This window comes from Dendropsophus ebraccatus, chromosome 1 (assembly GCF_027789765.1).
Source record: "Dendropsophus ebraccatus isolate aDenEbr1 chromosome 1, aDenEbr1.pat, whole genome shotgun sequence".
Classification (NCBI taxonomy): domain Eukaryota; kingdom Metazoa; phylum Chordata; class Amphibia; order Anura; family Hylidae; genus Dendropsophus; species Dendropsophus ebraccatus.
Window position 1 is genome coordinate 116,843,409 of NC_091454.1, and position 21,049 is coordinate 116,864,457.

The following is a 21,049-nucleotide window of genomic DNA, read 5'->3' on the forward strand; positions in this document are numbered from 1 at the left end:
CAGAAATTTGTTTGTGTTGTTGATCGCATTTTTTGAGCCGACCATAAAATCGTTGTTAATTGTTCACAAATCTTTATGAACAATCATAATTATGATCGTAACTAGCGGCTATTGTTAGGTGTATTATGGTGAATGATTTCAGGTTGTTTGCAAAAGGATTCGTTCGGAATTGTCTATCAATTGGAAAAAAAAAAAGCTTAAAAAAAATTGTAAATCATTTCATCTAATAGGACCCTTAGTTTTTAGAGCCCACCTCCAGTGCAGCTAGACAGAGATCACAGTGAGTTGGGGAGTTAAGATTTTCCCCCAACTTCTAGTTATTGTAGGGGGCTTGAACACCTAGGTCGTGACTGCTCAAAACTTTTTTTTACGATTTAAAGGGGTAGTTCACCAAAACTTTTTTTCTTTCAAATCAACTGGTGCCAGAAAGTGCAAGAGATTTGTAATTTATGTCTATTAAAAAATGTCAAGTCTTTCAGTACGTTCACTCCCTACAGGACATACAACAGCTGATTAGTACTGGGAGTATTTGAGATTTTTTAAAATAAAAGTAAATTACAAATCTCTGGCACCAGTTTATTAGGAAAAAAAAAGTGAACAACCCCTTTAATTAAAGACACAAAGATCAATCTAATTCTGTCAATTATGAAATTATGATTTTTTACCTCTTCATTTTTTCTTCGCAGAATAACTTCTTGCTGCCTTTTATGGGCTTCAAGAATCCTCAACTGACTCTGAAATAAAACAATAGCTTAAAGTTATTTTCAATGTACATATCAGTTCAGCAGCTGAAGACAACTATAAAAAGAGGACACAAGACTGTAGTGAAAAGCTTAAAGTGACACTGTCACCCCCTTTTGTGCATTCTGACGTCTCTACACAGGTGTAAAGGGTAAATTTAGCAGTTTTTACACCTTATTTTATATCATACATCATGGTGCTTGTTCAAGTAAAAAGTGATCTTTTATGAACTGCAGATTGTGTTAAGTGGGCAGGGCCTCATGGCAGCAGCGCCACTTAGCCCCGCCCACAATGCCACAGTTGGCCCCGCCATTGGAACAGGCTGGCCTAAAGGTCTAGGCCCCACCCTACAGTGGCCAACAGTGGTGTTGTGGGTGGGGCTAAGTGGTGCTGCTGTCGTGAGGCCCCGCCCACTTAACACAATCTGCAGTTCATAAAAGATCACTTTTTACTTGACCAAGCACAATGATGTATGATATAAAATAAGGTGTGAAAACTGCTAAATTTACCCTTTACACTTGTGTAGAGACGTCAGAATGCACAAAAGGGGGTGACAGTGTCACTTTAAATAAGGACTGTGCGACACTTTTCGTAGGACTACTGATTTATTTTTACTATTGAGTCATAGCAGAAGTTCACAAGGTTGCACACAATCGTATTGCTTTGGACTACAGCTGTAGCAAAATCAATCAGTAGCGCTGAAAAAGCCACAGTGTAGCCCAGGTCTCAGTGCTCAGTGTAAACTACACTTATATAACTAGTGAATCAAGCAGAGAACCTTACATTGTAATTCAAGGGTAAAAAAAAGCTTTCCTCTACTGATATATTCAACATTTAAGTGGTAGTAATGACAAGTCTTTTTGCTCTTGAAAAGGTGTCATTATAGAAAATGATTTGCTGTTTCTCCCCACTAAGTCTATTGCTGTGTATGGGCTCCAAAGACTACCTATAAAGCTCATTTACAGCAGCACCAAGACAGTGGAGGGAAACAGAGCTCAAACCAGCATTTCTCCCTGCTTGGTACAGCAATCGGTGAGGATGCAGCACGTAGATCCCCTCTAATGAACACTTTTCACGTCTCTGACATGTCAAAGGTTTTTCAAAATCACACGCAGAATATCATGGCATTAATAACATAAAAACTATGGGGGAGATTTATCAAACATGGTGTAAAGTGAAACTGGCTCAGTTGCCCCTAGCAACCAATCAGATTCCACCTTTCATTTTTCAAAGAGTCTGTGAGGAATGAAAGGTGGAATCTGATTGGTTGCTAGGGGCAACTGAGCCAGTTTCACTTTACACCATGTTTGATAAATCTCCCCCTATGTTTTACTTTTTGGGTATGTTCACACAGTGTATACAGATTTTATTGTTCTGTTCAGTTACTTATTAACTGTATTCATTTTTTAATATAATTGAGCACAGCATAAATTCTGCGGCAAATATATAGTACGCATGATCCTGCCCTTACAGTTCAGTCATTTCTAACTTGATTTTAGGTGCTGTCACGCAAGTCATTACATATAATATAATTCTGTAATGATTGCACAGAAAAGGAACATTTTGGTGACAGGTTTCCTATTGTACTGTAGCTGTAGTAAAGGATAACGCAGCACTATCTAGTTCATCTCAAATGGACAAGGGGAAAAGAGCAGCAATTGCAAGAGCAAGTTAACATTATAGAGGCTCGTAAGTGCTGCAGCTCCTTCAAATAACGGACTGTCAGGGGTGCCAGGAGTTGGACTTCCTCCAATCCTGAATATAGGCCATGACTTTTACAGGCTGGATGGGCACCTTAATAGGCATAGGTACACAACAGCCAGCAGTGAGCTGAGAGGGCATGTAAGGAAGCACTTCCCTCACATATTTACGGGATAGCTAAATACGGGATTGGTGTATTCTTTGATCACTTCTATTAGCCAAGCAACACAATATTATGTGCCTGTTTGGCTAGTAAGAGAGCTAGTACTATACTGCCCTTACATAAGGTAGTCTTAAGACAGATCCACATCAAGTATACTGGAAGATGATGCTTGAACTAAGTAGCACTAAAGTGTCATTTTGTTTTTCTTAAATTTCCCCATAGAATTGCTTGACAGGAAAAATGAGGGAGCAGCAATTGCTAGCCTTGTTTCAGGGAGACATAAGGGGGAGGGGGGAGTACATTGTAAAGCATATATGAGTATCTGTAATATCTGCATGATTAATCAGATAATGTGAAAATATAGTATAAAATACGCACGTCTCGTTTTCGTTGATCTTTTTTAAGCTGTGCAATTTCACGGGTTCTGCGAGATTCTACCATTCTTGCCTTTTCTTGCTCGTCCTTCATTTGTTTCATTAGCCGTACCTGAACACAAGTAATTATAATTCACAGTGATTGCTGAAGACATTTGATATTTCTTTTCTTTGACAGTAAACAAATGTTTTGGTAAAGCTAATGTTAACCATGTACATGACAAATACCCCAACACCTCAGAGCAGCTGGAAAGGTAAAATGTGCTCTCCAACACTCCAATATTCTAATGCTGCAGACATCATATTGGCTTGAAAAGGCATGCACACAGTGTTTAACCTATTGTCACCTATTTAAGGATAGCCATTACTACTTCTGGATTTTCTATGCACAATACCACAAGCCTTTTGAACAAACATTTATAAAGCACTAGATCTAAACAATAACTTATCTTTTAATTTTGCCTGCAAGCTCGGATTCTGACATGCTGTCTATAAAAAGACTGCTAATAATGTGCAGTTTGTGTAGTCTCATGACAAATAAAAAATGGAAATGTTAGTGAAATACAAGTGCATCTCAATATGAATATCAATTCTTAATCAATTTTTGAATAAGATTAGAATATCTTTATCAAAAAGTTATTTTAATTATGTAATTCAATTCAAAAAGTGAAATTAAACCCCCTATATTATATAGAGTCATTACAAACAGAGGAACCTTTTTCTAGTGTTTATCTCAGAAAGTTAGAATAATTAGCCCAAAACACCTGCAAAGGCTTCCTAAGTGTTTAAAAAGGTCCCCTAGGGTGCCCTTACACAGAGAGATTTATCTGACAGATTTTTTAAGCCAAAGCCAGGAATAGACTATAAACACGCAACAGGTCATAAGGGAAAGACTGAGATTTTTCCTCTTCTCAGATCCATTCCTGGCTATGGCTTCAAAAAATTGTCAGATAAATCTCTCTGTGTATTACCACCCTTAGTCTGGTTCAGTATGCAACACAATCATGGGGAAGACTACTGACTTGACAGATGTCCAGAAGGCAGTCATTCACACACTCCACAGGGAGGGTAAGCCTCAAAAGGTCATTGCTAATGCTGGCTGTTCACAGAGTGCTACATCAAAGCATATTAATAGAAAAGTTGAGTGAAACAAAAAAAAAAAAAAAAAAAAAGTGTGGCTGTAAAAGGTGCACAAGCAACCGTGATAACCGCAGCCTTAATAGGATTGTTAAGAAAAGGCCATTGAAAAGTTTGGGGGAGATTCACATGGAGTGAACTGCTGCTAGAGCAAGTACTTCAAGAGCCACCACACAGAGAATGCGACACTTGTAGCCCAAGTCCTAAATACGTATATGTGCCAAGCCACTCATGACCAATAGACAACGCCAGATGCGTCTTACCCAGGCCAAGGAGAAAAAGAACTGAAGAGACTGATGCTCAGTGGTTAAAGGTGTTTGCAGATGAAAGAAAGTTTTCAAAATCAAGGTCCCAGAGTCTAGAAGAAGAGTGGAGAGGCTCAAATTATAAGCTGCTTGAGCTTTAGTGTGAGGTTTCCAGAATCAGGAATGGTTTGGGGAGCCATGTCATCTGTTTGAGTCCACTGTGTATTATCAAGCGCAGCCGTTTACCGTGAAATATTAGAGCAATTCACGCTTCCCTCTGCAGATAAGCTTTTTAGAGATGGAATTTTAATTTTTCAACAGGACTAGGCACCTGTCCACACTGCCAAAAGTACCAATACCTGGTTTAATAACCACAGTGGCCAGCAAACTCGCCTTACCTTAATCCAATAAAGAATCTATAGGGTATTGTGAAGAGGAACAAAAGAGACAAGAGACCCTCAACACAGACAAGCTGAAGGCTGCTATCAAAGCAACCTGGGCTTCCATGTCACCTCTGCAGTGTCACAGGCGGAGCGCTTCTATGCCAAGCAGCATTAATGCCGTCATTCATGCAAAAGGAGCCCCGAGCAAGTATTAAGTGCTTACTGTACATGGCCAACATTTCTGTGTTAAAATGTTTTTTGTTTTTTTTCTTAGAGTTGGTCTTTTATAATATTCTGACAAAATGAATTTTGGGCTTTCCTTGTAACCATACTCATCTACATTAACAAAAATAAACACTAGAAAAAGGTCACTCTGTCTTCAGATCGCCCTGACCACTTCCCTAGTGATCAGCTGCACAATCCTCTATATTCTCCTGCCGAGAACCAATCTGTGAAATCAGTGCCAGACAGGTGAGGAAGCTGGGTGCGATTAGCAAATTGTATCCAGCTTCCTAATATACAGAGAACTGCTCCACAAAGGTTACTCTTTGGTGATGTCATGAATTGCACAAACAATGTGCATAAGTAGTGCTCTGCGCTTCACATACTTATGTGTGAACTGGAAATACATTGGCCCTGAAAGGGCAGCCTACATTGACAAAGTGGTCTTTTTCTGCCAACAAACCTTCTAGGTTTATAATTATTAAAAGGGAACTATTCAGAAAGATTGTGCAGATATGGTTCCCAGCAGCACAGTACAGATCTATTGTGCAGCTCGGGGAACATACCAGCTGTGGCTGCAGCAGTAGCTTTACAAAGGGGAAAAGGAGATTTTATTATTCCGCTTGAGGCCAGGAGAGGGACAGAAACTAGTTATCTGGATTGCGGGAAGGGAAGGGGGCTAGTCAACACTCTCTGCCTGTCAGCACACAGTGCAGGAATGATTGACAGGCAGAGAGGCTACTAATGGGTCTCTCTGCCTGTTAATCATCCCTGCACTGCGCGCTGACAGGCAGAGAGCCATGACTAGTCATGGGCGGCTCCCCACCCAGATGACTGCTTGCCACCTTGCACAGTGTAATAAAACATAATTTCCGCCTTTATAAAACCACTGCTGTAGATCTATACTGTACTTCTGGGAACCATATCAGAAAAATCATGCTGACTGGTTCCCTTTAATGTAATCATGGTTCAAGTTACCTTTGTTTTCTTCATTTCAACAACCTCTTGCTGCAATTTCTTCATTTGTTTTTCATACTGTGACTGGTTTTTCAATAAACGGGCATGTTCCTTTTGCGCTGCTTGCAGCTTCTGGAGTTCCTTATTCATGGTGTGTAGTTTCTTCTCATATTCTGTTTTTATCTTTTTGGTTTTCTCTTCTGTACATGTTTCCATTGAGCCTAAAAAGAAATGTCTACTAATGAGAAAAAGGCTGGATGAAAGAACAGAGGGCTATAATGAAGTATGCAAGAAGAAAGAAATAGTAGCAAAAAGTGTTGGGAGCATCCCATTTTCATATCCACATGTGTGAGCACCAGAGTAATCTACACAGATATGAAAGCATTCTTCTCTTACTGATGACTAGATTGTGACTGCTTTCCTGGATACAGCTTGCTGTATGTGATGTATGGTGTGGCGGTTGTTCCTAATAGCCATTAGCTACAAAGGGCTCACAGTCACGTTCAGATAAACTGGCAACCAAATTTCACAAATATTTATCACAAAAGGTTTGAAAACAGAACGAAAAATAAGGCTTTGGCTTCCATATTCACTTACTATTTAAGGGGATAAATAAAATGATTTTATTACCCATGTTCTGAAGCACACGGTCTCGCTCAAGTTGTGTGTCCCGAATTTTATGTTGCAGGTTCATCAGTTTTTCTTCATACTGCTGTTTCAGGGTATGCAGTCTTCTCTGACTGTTCTCTAGCTCATCAATAAGTTTTTGCTTGATGGCGATCTCACAGGTAATGTTTGCCAGATCAGCTTGGTAGTTTTCTTGAAATTTACAATTAAAAACAGAAATTGAGAATCATTCAGCACAGTAAATTAAAGTATTTGTAACATATTTATAATATTCCTGGCAGTGTAGAGTTCAGATTGTAAGGTTAAAGAAGTTATTTAAGATAAGATAAATATAGCTGCTTTCTACCAGAAACAGCACCACTTGTATCCTCAGTTTGTATGTGGTATAGCAGCTCAGTTCCACTGAAGTGAATGGAGCAGATATTTAACACACCAAATAACAGGGGCTTTTGGAAGAAAGCAGATATGTTTTTGTAATCCAGATAGATCCTGTTAATATAAATAGTGGCAAGTAAATAAATTCCATATGTAATTCCATATTGTGTTTGTTTTTCTTTAATAAAAAAAAATATATATATACCCTTTTCATCTTGTTCCGAATCAGATTCAGTTGAGCTTTCTGCTCCATCTGCATCTTCCTCATCTTCATCCTCCTCTTCTTCGTCCTCCTCATGATCACTTCCATCATGTCCTTCTTCCTACAAAGAGTTATTATTTCCATTCATGATCATGATCATTGATGAACATTGATTGGAAACATTTTAAATAGTACAGAAGTACACACACTGCCCTGACCTTTTTACTCTTATATTTGATCCATCTTCAGTAACTTTTTGCTGTATATGTTATATAAAAGGAAGTTACAGTACATGCCTAGTAGTAATAAATGTTTGGGTTACTGAATGCAGTATCAACAATGTACTCTATGGTACTCAAGGCTGTAGGACTAGATTTGGCCTGTTTTACACCAATATATGGCTTATTTAAAGCATAAATAAATCAATGCAAGCGTAATGAAGCACCCACATTAGGTCTGTATTTGTCTCCATTTTGTTCAATTCTTGTTTGTCATCTATTCCGACTTGTTTTTTTCACAAAGGCACTTTTAAATGTGGTCATGGTAGATGCATTTGTTGCAGTGTATTATTGGTATCTACATCCTTTTGCTCATATGCCACTGGCTGTAGTCCTACTACAGACCAGTACATTAACTGTAATACTAAATTTGTTGGCTATCCATTCTTCATGTAAAACTTAGTGTGAAGGCTACACAACAAACCCACTTGAAATCTGTTTGAGAAAACATGTATCCGATATTCCTTATGTATCTGATATAGCCGCATGCGGGCTGATGTCAATGATGACGAATGCAGAAGGTGCAAAACCTCTGACATCAGCAGCGGGTCTGGGTGTTAACAGATTCCCTTTAACCAGGAAGGCATACTGGATTTTCCTACTATGTACAAGAGCGTCCTTTGGTCTTAACGGAAGGTACGATATCACTTTATATTACCGATTCCACATACTAGTGGGAATTAACTTGTTACATTATTTGTGTATGCTTCATATGACCATTGTTTATTGTACATCATCATAAATTAAAATTAAAAGCTACAAAGTTTTATTCAATTCATGTGCTGGACAGCCTCTTTTTTTAATGTCCTCAATACTTACAATATCTAGTTCATTTGATTCTTTTTCTGTAAGCCCTCTTTCTTCAGACTTCTCATTGTCTGCATTTTCATCTTTTACAACACTATAGGAAAAACAGGAATTATTTAAAATAAAACATATTGTGAGCTGCACTTTGTCTACATTGTGCTAAGGCAACAACACTTCATCCATATTCAAAGTGACCACTATGTATATTTTTTCATGTAATGCAGATATATAATTATACAAATAAACTGTGACTAGCGCCAACATGGTTACCTATCCTCTCAAAAGAAAAAAAGTATATGCACAAAAAATGGTAGCACATTACGAAAATCTTTATTATAACACTGACATAGATACAAAAACACCACATTTCTTATCCCATCTGACTCTCATTCTGTTGGACTGCATATGGTGATTTTCCAATTTTTTTTCTATTCTTCATTATTTGTGGTTATATTTTGTTTTACCGGGTCTCTGTTTAGGTAGAGATGTTGGATTTTTGTTATTGTACATACATATCAGAGTTAGAGTGGTAGATGCTGGAACGCCAGCAGTACTTATGGTGACATTTTAGTGTTTTTAATGTAGAGCAGTATTTGGGGTGTTGTCTCCCTCATTTTACTACTCCTGTACATTTATATATTTATGTGGTATTTTTGTATCTATGTCAGTGTTATAATAAAGATTTTCTTTATGTGCTACCATTTTTTGTGCATATGTTTTTTTTTCTTTTGAGATTATTATTAGTGGTGCCCACTAGCTTTATATAGATAACATGGTTACCTATGCTTATGACTTAAGCCATTAAGAGAAATTAAAGCCCACTAGACCATTTGTGACAAATAAGCGAATAGGTTTTTTTAATTAAAAAGCAATTTTAGTAAAGCATTAAAAAATAAATATAAATTAGTATTTTTTTATATAATTAGTCATTATACTTGTGCACCATTTTACAGCACTGTAGAATAAAGCCTATTTATGGCTGTAATAAAAAAGTGTATTGGTCATAAAGGAGCCATCATTATAAAAAAAAAAACTTTTGACATTTCATCAGGCACGTCAAAAGTTATTGATCGCAGCAGGTCTCACTGCTTAGACTCACTGTGATCAGGAGATACAGCCGGGGAGACAGAGTGGAGGCCATACCATTCACTCCGGCTCACTAATTTCTGAAATAGTAAGCGGCCAGGGAGTGGATTGCCCTCTGTGAACAAGAACTTTGAACATGCCTGCTAACATACGGAGGTCCAACAGCACAATGAAATGAGGTCCGTAAACACAGTTTTCGTAGTTGAATGAACGCTAGAAAGCTGACTCACAATGTCAGCGCATAAATATGAAGAAATTATGGAACCCAACATCATCCAGTTTTGAAGCAAACATCCAAAGAATGTATTGTATGTCCGTGGTACAACAGCGATGTTTCGACCCATAGAGGTCTTTATTAAGCAGGCTGTACCATAAACATGCAATACAATGTTTGGAAGTTTGCTTCAAAACTGGATGCTGTTGGATTCCATAGTTTCTTTCTTACCTGAAGACATGTCAAAAGTTATTTTTATTGACCGATGCTCTTCATGGGGTATAGGATAAAAACGTATTCTTAACTAGATGTGTATACATGCTAGAAAGCTATGGATATTAAAGGTGCAACTATTTGGCTTTTACAAAATAGATTACAGCCATACAGGATTAGATCAACAGATTTCTTCCAGAAAAAGTGCCACTCTTGTCCCCAGTTTATGTGTGGCATTGCAATTCAGATCAATTGGATGAAAGAATGACTGGACCTCAATTGTAGTACAACACACAACCTGAGGATAGGTGTGGCACGGTTTTGGGAAGAAATTAAATATATTTTCTAAGCCCTTTAATGAGAGGTTAACCCAGATATTTAATTATTAACCCTACAGCATCTGCACTACAGAAAAAAAATAGCTTGCATGGTATAGATCCATCTAAACGTTAACAAAGAAACACAAACGTAATATCCATTTAAGCAGAAATGGATACATTGCTGTGATGTGCCACTGACATTATACAGTATATACATACATGCCCAGCTGTATCAAACTGTGTAAAATAGAAACAGATCTGGTAAAATGAAAGCTGTGACAGGTTGCTATGGGCTATTTCACAGTTTGATAGATCTAGGCCATCAGGTTCCTTGTCACACAGCACACCATAAATGAAAAAAATAGAACAGAATTTAGGAATGAGAAGATAGTAAAGTTAACTTGTGTCATTGTCCTTTAACAAATAGGTATATTATTAAAAAAATATAATAAAAAGTATTGTTATAACATGTATGTGTAGGTGGGAAAATATCAGAACTTCTTAGTACAGATATGGAAAATATGGCCGCATGCATCAGGGCTGATATTTTTGAATAATAGAAGAAACATTAGATTGAATAAAGAAAGCTGATTTAGCTGTAAAAATTGTTATGAAGACAAGTCAAACCTTAGATTATCTGCCTTGGTACCTGTCACTTCAGGCCATTCCAAAATCTAAGGTAATGTTATCCATAACCTGCCACTGAACATACAGTATGTCTCGGCCAAGTTACATGAGTTAAATGCCTTAGGCATGGACAGGTGTTACCTACAATATCAGCACCTTATGCATTGAGCTCTAAAATAATAAGATAGCTCTTGCTTAATACTGGTTATATTTTATGCACGAGTGGCTATGTGAAGTGATTCAGCACAACCTACTCCAAGCACACAATATATCCCCAGTGGGTGAAGAAAATCCAGCATCTTCTTTTATGGGTGCAAAGTGTTTGTTATACAATGTATATCTTGTCCCTAACAAGTAAATGCACTGTAGAACATTAATTGGAGCTCCAGTAGAAGTAGCACCTGTTAGTGTGTAACTTTTTGCACATAAACATGAAAGAAAAAAAAAATTGGGGGGGGGGGGGGGGGATAAAAGTAATATACCAAACATATCACTTCTTTATCATTTACTTTTTTTTTAAGATTTCCTTAAATTATTTCCAATCACAAAATGGTTGTTTGGTCTTTGACCTTTAGGGTAGGGTGGGGGTTGTTACTCAAAAATTGTGTGCTGCATGGGAAAAAAAAAAAATCAAACACTTTGCGCCATAACTCCATTGGGTTAAGACCTGTACTGGTTAGGTTTTCTCTTTGTATAATTGGTAATATAAAAGAAAACAAAGAAACAGAGATAAAGGTGAGTATTCCAACCTTCTTTCTTCTGGACTGCTTTCCTGAAGCTGCTGTAGCCTTCAAAAGCAGAAGTATAGTATAGGCAGCCAAACCAATGAAGGACAGACCAGACAAACAATGAAAGTTATAAAGGTAAGAATAGTGAATGAACTTGCTGCCATCAATAAAACTCACTGCGCAATATTGCTAACAATATGGAAATATTCAATGTAATGGGGTAATATCCCTACAATGAGCTTTCCACTGTCCTACAATAATGGCAAATGGGGTTAAAAAAACATACAATACTGTAGACAAACACCACAGGTAGAACTTCTATCAAATGTTACAATGCACTGAATTCACAAACAGCAATTTGAGGAGTATTTTGGTGGTTTTTCTAATCTGTTTTGGTGTTACACATGCAGTTGTCAAACGTTTGCTGAAGATCGTTCTGCCTAACATGTAGTTTGTAATTGGGCATATAGACAGGAGCTGTCCGAAGTAAATTTGGTAAACTTGGAAATTGACCAAAAGGGCCCCCACAAAGCTTAGAAGAGATTCAACTATGCAACATGCAATGCAAAATAGTTACAGATTTGTTGTGGATTTTCCTCATGAAGTACAATGAAGTCAAAATCAATGTGCTGTGAACTCTATCAATCTATCAACTATCAATCTGTGTTAAACAAATAGTTTTCATATCTTCATGAACTCCAGTAAAGCTGAGCTGTGACTGGTTATGGGCCAATTACACCACTACTTAATACACAGATTGATAAATAGGCCACAGGGTTTAAAATTAAAAGCTTGGTGTACATTGACCAGCTGGGAGAACAGGGATGCATTGCCACAATGGAAATAACATCTCACGTTACATAAAAGCATCAATAATTATACAGTTTTCCAAACACAGAGATGATAGCAGAATCTGTACAGCTGTACAAAAATGTAAGCCTTTAGGATCACTGCATGGTAGTCATAGGCTCTATGTTCTCCCTGGGACATGACACACTGTTCGCCTGGACTTTCACTAGTGTACAAACCATTAGTGATGATGTCAGCCTGTCAGTACAGTGTAAGCTACAGCTCAGCAACAACTGCAAGAGATTTAGCATGGCATGACTTGTTGTGGTGATTCATGGGTCACACACAAGTCCACACATTACATGCAGTATGCTTTATACACAGGCCTCATGTTAATACAGCAGTGACTAATTTTATTAAAGCAATGTATTATCAAAAAGAAAAGTCTCCAGGTTACGTTTAAAAGAGTTATTATTTAAGAATCTGAGATGCCTCCAATCCGAGAACAGAGGTAAAATGCTCAGCCACCTCTACATTCACTGTGTATGGGACTTCTGAACCATGCTGAGCTCGGCTCCACAGAGAGTTAAAGGAACACTCGCTGCTCTATTCATTCCGGGGACAACTGACCTCCATTCTTAGCATCAGTGAGGGTCCCAGTGCTCAGCACCTTACCTAGACGCCATCTTCAGGAGGCCAGCCGGACCACTCCAGCCTTCCCTCATGCCGGCCCCCCTCCAGCGCGTCATCAGCTGTTCAGCCGCGACTGGCTGAGCATAACTATGTTCAGCCAATCGTGGCTGAGCAGCTGACGACATGCTGGAGGGGGGCCGGCATAAGGGAGGGCTGGAGCAGTCCGGCCGGCCTCCTAAAGATGACGTCATTGTCCCAAGATGGCGGCCACGGTGGACAGCGATTCCGTGAGTATAATGCACCACACTTCTGGGTCTAGCGTGGGGGGGAACATGGGGAAGGGGGCCATTTACTTAAATAACACACATTACAAAGTTGTATAACTTTGTAATGTGTGTTATTTAGTGAATAAATGCTTTACACCGAACTACCCCTTTAATAGATCAAAAACACTGATGAGAACATTATACAGTTATTGGGCTGAGACCTTATTATATTATAGAAGGAAGAAATCTAACTCATGGTCCATTTACAAACACAGGATCTGCAGCAGATTTGCTGTTGCAGGTTTTATGATGTTCAATCATTTAGTTATCTCCAGCATCAAATCTGCAGCAGATCATGTAAGTGTGAAATCCTGTGAAAGCACATGATAACACTGCACTTACTTTAACAGTAAGGAGTGACCTTGCTCTCTGTCAGTTCTGCAAAAAAACGTATAACATTGGTTTATATGGGGGATATTTAAATAAAGATGTGGTGTCCTGAATAGCCTTCTCAGTCACAAAACATCCCTTAGTGTGTTCTTTATTTCAGGAAGCACTAATGCTTATTTTGGGGCCAGGTCTAGAAACGTAAATCTTATATCTAGAATTATTTTGGCCCAGATTTATCAAGCAGCCTTAAAGTGTTCCTATCATTTCACCAGTGTGGCAGGATATGATAGATACTCTTAAAACCCAAAACTATCTGATTTTGCCCACATTAACCAGTCACAGATCTGCTTTAATTTTACAAGCGCTTGTTGAGACATTAAAGTGGTATTCCACTCAAACATAACTTTTGATATTTTGCTGTCCATGGTGAGACTAACAACTCCTTCCATACTTGTTATTGTCTATTCAGTTGCTGCTTTCTGCTAAAAAATCTGTGGCTAAGCATTCTCCTCCCTTCTGAGAAGGCCGACGTTAAAAAGTCCCTGACTGGCTTTATCTGTAACATTGTAGCCTCTTTGTAATGCCGAGAGGGTTATTCAGAGGTCAAATTGCTAATGGACTCACTGTGATTAATCCTCTACGCATTACAAAGAAGTTACAATGTTGCAGAAAGAGCCTGCCAGAAACTTGTTTACATCAGCTGTCTCAGAGGGGAGGGGGGGGGGGGCAGAGAAAAAAGTTCACACATAGGTTTTTGTGTCTTGAGCAGAAAGCAGAAGCTCAGAACTGGTTGGAGGAGACTGGATAGTCTCACCATGGGCAGCAATATATCAAGAGTTATGTTTGAGGAAATACTCATTTAAAGCTGAGCTTTGATTGGTTGCAGCTATAAATCTAAGCCTTTGTGTTTTCTCTCTTACAAGCTATCCATACAATGTTAAACATGCAGCATCTTGGTTACTATAATACATGCAAACAAAATCGAACCAGTAACTGCATAACAGAAGAGAGGTCAGATGAATGGAATAAAAAGTACTATCATAACAGTGGACGAAAAAAAGAAATGAAATTAATTAAAATATGAAAATATGAAAGGGAAAGACATTACCTTTTCTTCTTCTTCTTTTCAATCTTCTTTAATTTTTGTAAATCTTTTTTAGCCATATCAATTATTTCAGTGGTTTCCTTTTCTGCAGGAATCAAGGAGGCAGAGAATGGAGAAGAGAAATAAGAGGCTCTTGTTGAAGCTCTTGACAAGCTCTTTCGAAGATTTTCATTCACAGCCTCGCTTTCTAACAATTTTGCACTGTTTACAAAAGGAGGAAAAAAGTAAAAAGATGCAGTTTCTTTAAGGGGCTACAATATCTCATCTGTGATATTTTCGTAGTTGAAAAAAGTTATAATTTTTCATTAAAGAGAAAGAATCTAACCTGCTGATATGACCCTATAGGGCACAGAACACAGAATAAAGGTAAGTTTCTTACCTTCATTCTCTGTGTCATTTTAGGGATATTAGCAGTTTATTTAATAGGCTAATGAGGCATTTCAGCGCCCTGGGGGTGGGGCTACTGTCTCCAGTCCACCAATCCACCCCTTCTAATATTAGCAGAGCACTGCACAAATATTTATTAGGATTGGTGCACTTAGGGCGGTAGTGCCTCATTAGCATATTAAACAACAGCTGCATTAGCATGTGAAGTAAATTGCTAATATCCCGGAAACAGCCCAGAGGATGAAGACAAGAAACTTCTTTATCTTTATCTCAACCCTCAGCGCCCTGAGCTTTACGGATGACTCTAACCTTCTGAGATTTTCCCTTTAATATCTATGGAAGCATTTTGGAACTGTCCCTGCGTGTGTGTGTGTGTGTGTGTGTGTGTGTATATATATTATAAATAATCACAGCCAAACTGCATCTACTAACCTACGCTAGTTTAGGTAGAAAATACCATATTACATTGGTTTATAACCTATGCCAGCTTAGAGTTGTAAGGGGTGTTAAATTGTCATTTTAATCTAAAACCATGCTTGAGTATATTTTTCTTTTCTGGATAGAATACTTTTTACTCTAACTTGAAAACATTTTATAATTGTAATATCTAAGGATCACCAGCAGATGGCAACATAATTTAAGCCAACCAAACAAAAATCCAGAGAGACAGTGAAATTCACTGGCTTGTGTGACTAAAAATGCTTTACCGAAGGTCTTCAATTTCTTTAATGTAATTGTGTACCATGTTGCTTATTTCTTCATTCCCATCACCTGCAAATAAAAAGTTTGTTAAAAAGTCACATAGGTGAGAGTAAGGTTATAGAAATAAACAGATTCTTCCTATGTGCACATGGCCAGGCCTAACTATAAAACATTAAACATTAACATTTGTCTATACCTCTAACTCCTCAAAGAGCAAAGTACACTCTCCAAATTTACCTTTGCATACTGGAGGTCAAAAAGCTTTAGCAGCCAAGAAAATAAAAGGTTGCTACAACAGGAAATCAGAAGAAAACAGAGAAGTGGATGCATTAGGTTGTTGTAGTTTTTTTGCAAACTCAGCTAGCCATCTTAGAGGTCGCCTTGCATACATCAATTGAGCAATCCACAGATACCACTCATCTTTCCACACGATTTCTACATATGCTGTAAGTGAAGACATACCCCCTTCCACGTTACAGTTTTACTATTTTATAACCTTAGGCTACGTTCACACAGAGCAAAAGGGGCGGATTACGTGAGGAAATATTTCCGCCTGAAATCAACTGACGCTGAATTCCGAGCAGAATATAAGCAGAATGTAAGCACAATCCCCGCGTATTCCGCTAGGAAAGTGTTCAGCTCGTAAACAGCTCTTGACAAATTCAACGCGGAATACTCGAGGAATCCGCGCTGAATCCGCATGCATTCAGCGCTGAAATTCGGCGAGTATTTGGTGAGTAAACTAGACTATACCAGAATATATACTAGAATCCTCCTCCCCCCCTTTTTTCCCCATTTCCGCGCTGATTCAGCGCGTAATTTCCGCTTGTATTACGCTTGTATTCCGCGCTGAAACAGAAAATCAGAGCCCCATTGGTTTGTATAGGCTTCCGCTAGCGGAAGAATGAACATGTTCATTCTTCTGGCGGAAAGCGGATTAGTTCAGTGCGGAAATTCCACTGTGTGAACTGCAGAGCAGAATTTCCATTCAACACAATGGAAATTAGCTCTGCACCTATTTTAACGGTTGAAATTTCAGCGCTGATTCAGCTGCTTTTGCTCTGTGTGAACGAGCCCTTACAGAACACTTTTATGGTTCCTCTACCAGACACCTATTTGAGAGTCTGATCTGCACACCAGAGCACTTTCTACAGCTTTTAGCTAGTGTGCTCAATGTCCCCCACTCTGAAATACTAAGTTTTCTTTTGTTTTATTCCACATTTTTTGTGCTGTTTTCTTTTTTCCTATCAGATGTCTTTGTCTGGGGCATACAAATAAGTCCCAGCTAGAATGTCCAATTACTGGAAACCTTACTTTAAAACAACATAGGAGAGGCATGGGTAGCGTGAGGACCACCAGCTAAAACTGAATCTGATCATATGTAAATGAAATAGTTTCACCTTATTACAATTCACCAATGCAGAAAAAATGTTTCTATACCATTTTTGGTTTTGCCAACAATTGTTTATGCCCTGGGTGAAGTTTTCATCCACCAAGCCAGGCCACTTTTTATGTACATTTTGGGTTGTCAGGAAAACTATATTTTACTGGTAAGGACTTTTCATTATATGCTCGATCAAACCAAAGTTATTATTAGAGATGAGCGAACCGTCGGACTTTTGGTCCGACAGCATCTTTGCTCAATTACTATGCCTGCGATCCCGGGTGCGTAGTTGCGCTCCCGGGAATCTGCGGGCAGGATCTTCCAGGGAATTCAAGATACATTCCCTGAAAATCAAGGGAATGTATCTTGAATTCCCTGTTAGATCCGGCCTGCAGATTCCCGGGAGCGCAACTATGCACCCGGGATCGCAGGCATCGCACTGGAGTGAGCGGCTTTCGGACCAAAAGTTCGAAAGTTCCGCTCATCTCTGGTTATTATATAGGGCTTTTCCCCTTTATTCGTGAGTGAAAAGATAATTCCCCCAACAATTCTACAAAAAAAAAAAAACACTATGATATAGCTGAACTAATAGAAATAATAGAACTGATTTATATAAAAGATGGGTAAAAGAATGCACATGTGAGTCAATAAATACGGCACCTGCTCTCGCAAGAACTTGGTTGGCTTGGTCACTCATGAGCTGCGTAATTCTAGTTCTTAAAGCATCAATTGTTTCTTGCATAGCCTTAATTCTCATACGTAGATTGTTATTTTCCGTCTGTAACATTGCATTCTCATGGAACATGTCATTGATGCTCTCAACTCCTTCTTCATCTATTATTCTTTTACCCTATGAATTTAAATCCAGAAAGATCAGACAAAACAGCATTTTCTGTAAGGATATACATATTACATATATAAATTTTAGGCTTTGTTCACATCTGCACTCAGGGTTCCATTGGTGCCTCATTACAGATTCCAGTCAAAATCCTGGACAAAAGAGTGCAACATTCTGTGTCAATTTGTTCAGTAGTATGCCGGAAACCCAACAGAATCCATTTTAGTCACTTTAGTCCATTTGGGGGGGGGGGGGGGGGGGGGGTGCAGTCTCAATCCTATTGCATCAAACAGTCTAATTTAAATACTAATTAATAAAGGGTCCAGCTTTAGAAAAACATGTCCGCTTTATTCCAGGGACAACATGACTCTTGTCTCCAGTTAGACTTTAGTTTGCAATTAAGCACTATTCACTTTAATGGAACAGAGTTGCAAAACCCCACCCAAACTGGAGACAAGAGTGGTGCTGTCTCTAAAAGGAAGTGAGCATGTTTTTCTGACCTTGCAAAATCCCTTTAAACGGAAGATTTTGCAAAAACTGCACAGAGAATTAGGGTAAGAAATGTACCTTCATTCTCAGCATCCCATGCACTATAGGAACATAACAGCAGGCTAGTGCCTTCTAGCCTCCTGTTAGTTTCCCTTAAAGAGATGGATGAGCCCTTACACAAAAACAATCACAGTGCAGCTCATTTTATCAGAGCCGTATAAAGAAATTAAAACTGATTTCTCTTTAACTGTTTTTATTAAACAAATCTTAAGCAATGTGTTTACATGCAAAAAGATTTAAAGCAGATTTCTTCTTAGTTGCTAAGAGCAACATACGTGTAACAAGCAAAAAATGGAGAGGCACCGCTCTAAATATCATAATATATGTGTATATACATAGAACAATGGGTGCACAACGCCCGCATACAGAGCAAACCACTGAACCAGAAAAAAGTACATATGCAATAAGGGCAATAGAACACCGGGATAGAAGTCAATGTAAATATCTTTATTTGGCAAACAATGAAATAAGCAAAAGAAACACCTGAAAAAATTGAAAAAACACAGAGCAAGAAATCATCATTATAATCATGTTCACAGGGCCAGTAGAGGAGAAAAATGCACTCCAAATAAATGTTTCAATCTCTATAACAGCATCATAATGCTAGACAAGCAGGTAACACCATCCTAGTACATGTAAACCAAATAATCCTTGTCTTAAGTATATAACATAGATAGAAGAGATTTATATCAATAAAATACAAGAAAATAGTAATGTACAGATCCCTACCACACAATTAACATATCCCCTGATACAGATAAATGCCACAACATTAGCAGTAAAATGTAAACACAAGGAAAATATGGGTCGACGGCACTAGGACAAACAGCTATACAAAAAAATAGATGAAAAAAGACAAGACTTGGAAATAAATGGACAAGGACAGGAGGGGAGAGGCAAATGACCAGTAACTACGGCCCAATGGTGTCAACCCATATTACATTTTCCCTGTGTTTACATTTTACTGCTAATATTGTGACATTTATCTGTATCAGGGGACATGTTAATTGTGTGGTAGGGCTCTGTACATTACTATTTTCTTGTATTTTATTGATATAAATCTCTTACATGGTACTCTGCACTGGCACTTTACCTTCAGGCTTCTATCTATGTTATAGTGTCATGGCCAAAAGTTTTGAGAATGACACAAATATTATATTTTCACATGATCTGCTGCCCTCTGGTTTTTATGTGTGTTTGTCAGATGTTTTCATCACATACAGAAATAAGATTGCAATCATATTATGAGTAACAAAAGCTTATATTGACAGCTAGAATGAGTTAATGCAGCAAGTCACTATTTGCAGTGCTGACCCTTCTTCTTCAGGACCTCTGCAATTCTCCCTGGCTGCTCTCAATCAACTTCTGGACCAAATCCTGACTGATAGCTGTCCAATCTTGCACAATCAATGCTTGCATTTTGTCAGAATTTGTTGGTTTTTGTTTGTCCACCAGTCTCTTCATGATTGACCACAAGTTCTCAATGGGATTAAGATCTGGGGAGTTTCCAGGCCATGGACCCATAATCTCTATGTTTTGTTTCCTGAGCCATTTAGTTATCACCTTTGCTTTATGGCAAGGTGCTCCATCATGCTGTAAAAGGTATTGTTGATCGCCAAGCTGCTCTTGGACGGTTGGGTGAAGTTGCTCTTGGAGGACATTCTGGTACCATTCTTTATTCATGGCTGTGTTTTTAGGCAAGACTATGAGAGCCGATTCCCTTGGCTGAGAAGCAACCCCACACATGAATGGTTTCAGGATTCTTTACAGTTGGCATGAGACAAGACTGGTGGTAGAGCTCACCTCATCTTCTCCGAATAAGCTGTTTTCCAGATGTCCCAAACAATCGGAAAGGGGATTCATCAGAGAAAATGACTTTACCTCAGTCCTCAGCAGTCCACTCCCTGTACCTTTTGCAGAATATCAGTCTGTCCCTGATGTTTTTTCTGGAGAGAAGCGGCTTCTTTGCTGCCCTCCTTGAGACCAGGCCTTTCTCCAAGAGTCTCCGCCTCACAGTGCGTGCAGATGCACTCACACCTGCCTGCTGCCATTCCTGAGCAAGCTCTGCACTGCTGGTAGCCCGATCCCGCAGCTAAAAGACTTTTAAGAGACGGTCCTGGCGCTTGCTGGTCTTTCTTGGGCGTCCTGGAGCCTTTTTGGCAACAATGGAACCTCTCTCCTTGAAGTTCTTGATGATGCGATAGATTGTTGACTAAGGTTCAATCTTTCTAGCTGGGATACTCTTCCCTGTTAGGCCATTTTTGTGCAGTGCAATGATGACTGCATGTGTTTCTTTAGAGATAACCATGGTTAACAGAAGAGAAACAATGATGCCAAGCACCGGCCTCCTTTTAAAGTGTCCAGTGGTGTCATTCTTACTTAATCATGACAGATTGATCTCCAGCCCTGTCCTCATCAACACCCACACCTGTGTTAATCGAGCAATCACTGAAACAATGTTAGCTGGTCCTTTTAAGGCAGGGCTGCAATGATGTTGAAATGTGTTTTGGGGGATAAAGTTCATTTTCTAGGCAAATATTGACTTTGCAGGTAATTGCTGTTTAGCTAATCACTCTTTATAACATTCTGGAGTATATGCAAATTGC

At 38.7% G+C, this 21,049-nt stretch overlaps 1 protein-coding gene across 8 annotated transcripts in view; it reads right to left on the reverse strand.

The window, feature by feature from the left end:
* KIF21A (kinesin family member 21A) overlaps window positions 1–21,049 on the reverse strand; it is a 107,973-nt gene that overhangs the window by 38,523 nt on the left and 48,401 nt on the right. For 5 of the 8 annotated variants that reach the window (XM_069977221.1, XM_069977190.1, XM_069977209.1 and 2 more), the window contains exons 9-18: window positions 17,717–17,906; window positions 15,678–15,741; window positions 14,587–14,784; window positions 11,422–11,460; window positions 8,225–8,306; window positions 7,131–7,248; window positions 6,554–6,742; window positions 5,945–6,144; window positions 2,984–3,091; window positions 666–734 (exon numbers count right to left, since the gene is read on the reverse strand). In XM_069977221.1, coding sequence (XP_069833322.1) covers window positions 666–734; window positions 2,984–3,091; window positions 5,945–6,144; window positions 6,554–6,742; window positions 7,131–7,248; window positions 8,225–8,306; window positions 11,422–11,460; window positions 14,587–14,784; window positions 15,678–15,741; window positions 17,717–17,906 — 1,257 coding nt within the window. The remainder of the gene's footprint in view (window positions 1–665; window positions 735–2,983; window positions 3,092–5,944; window positions 6,145–6,553; window positions 6,743–7,130; window positions 7,249–8,224; window positions 8,307–11,421; window positions 11,461–14,586; window positions 14,785–15,677; window positions 15,742–17,716; window positions 17,907–21,049) is intronic. The other 3 variants (XM_069977200.1, XM_069977240.1, XM_069977218.1) reach the window with 1 other exon arrangement.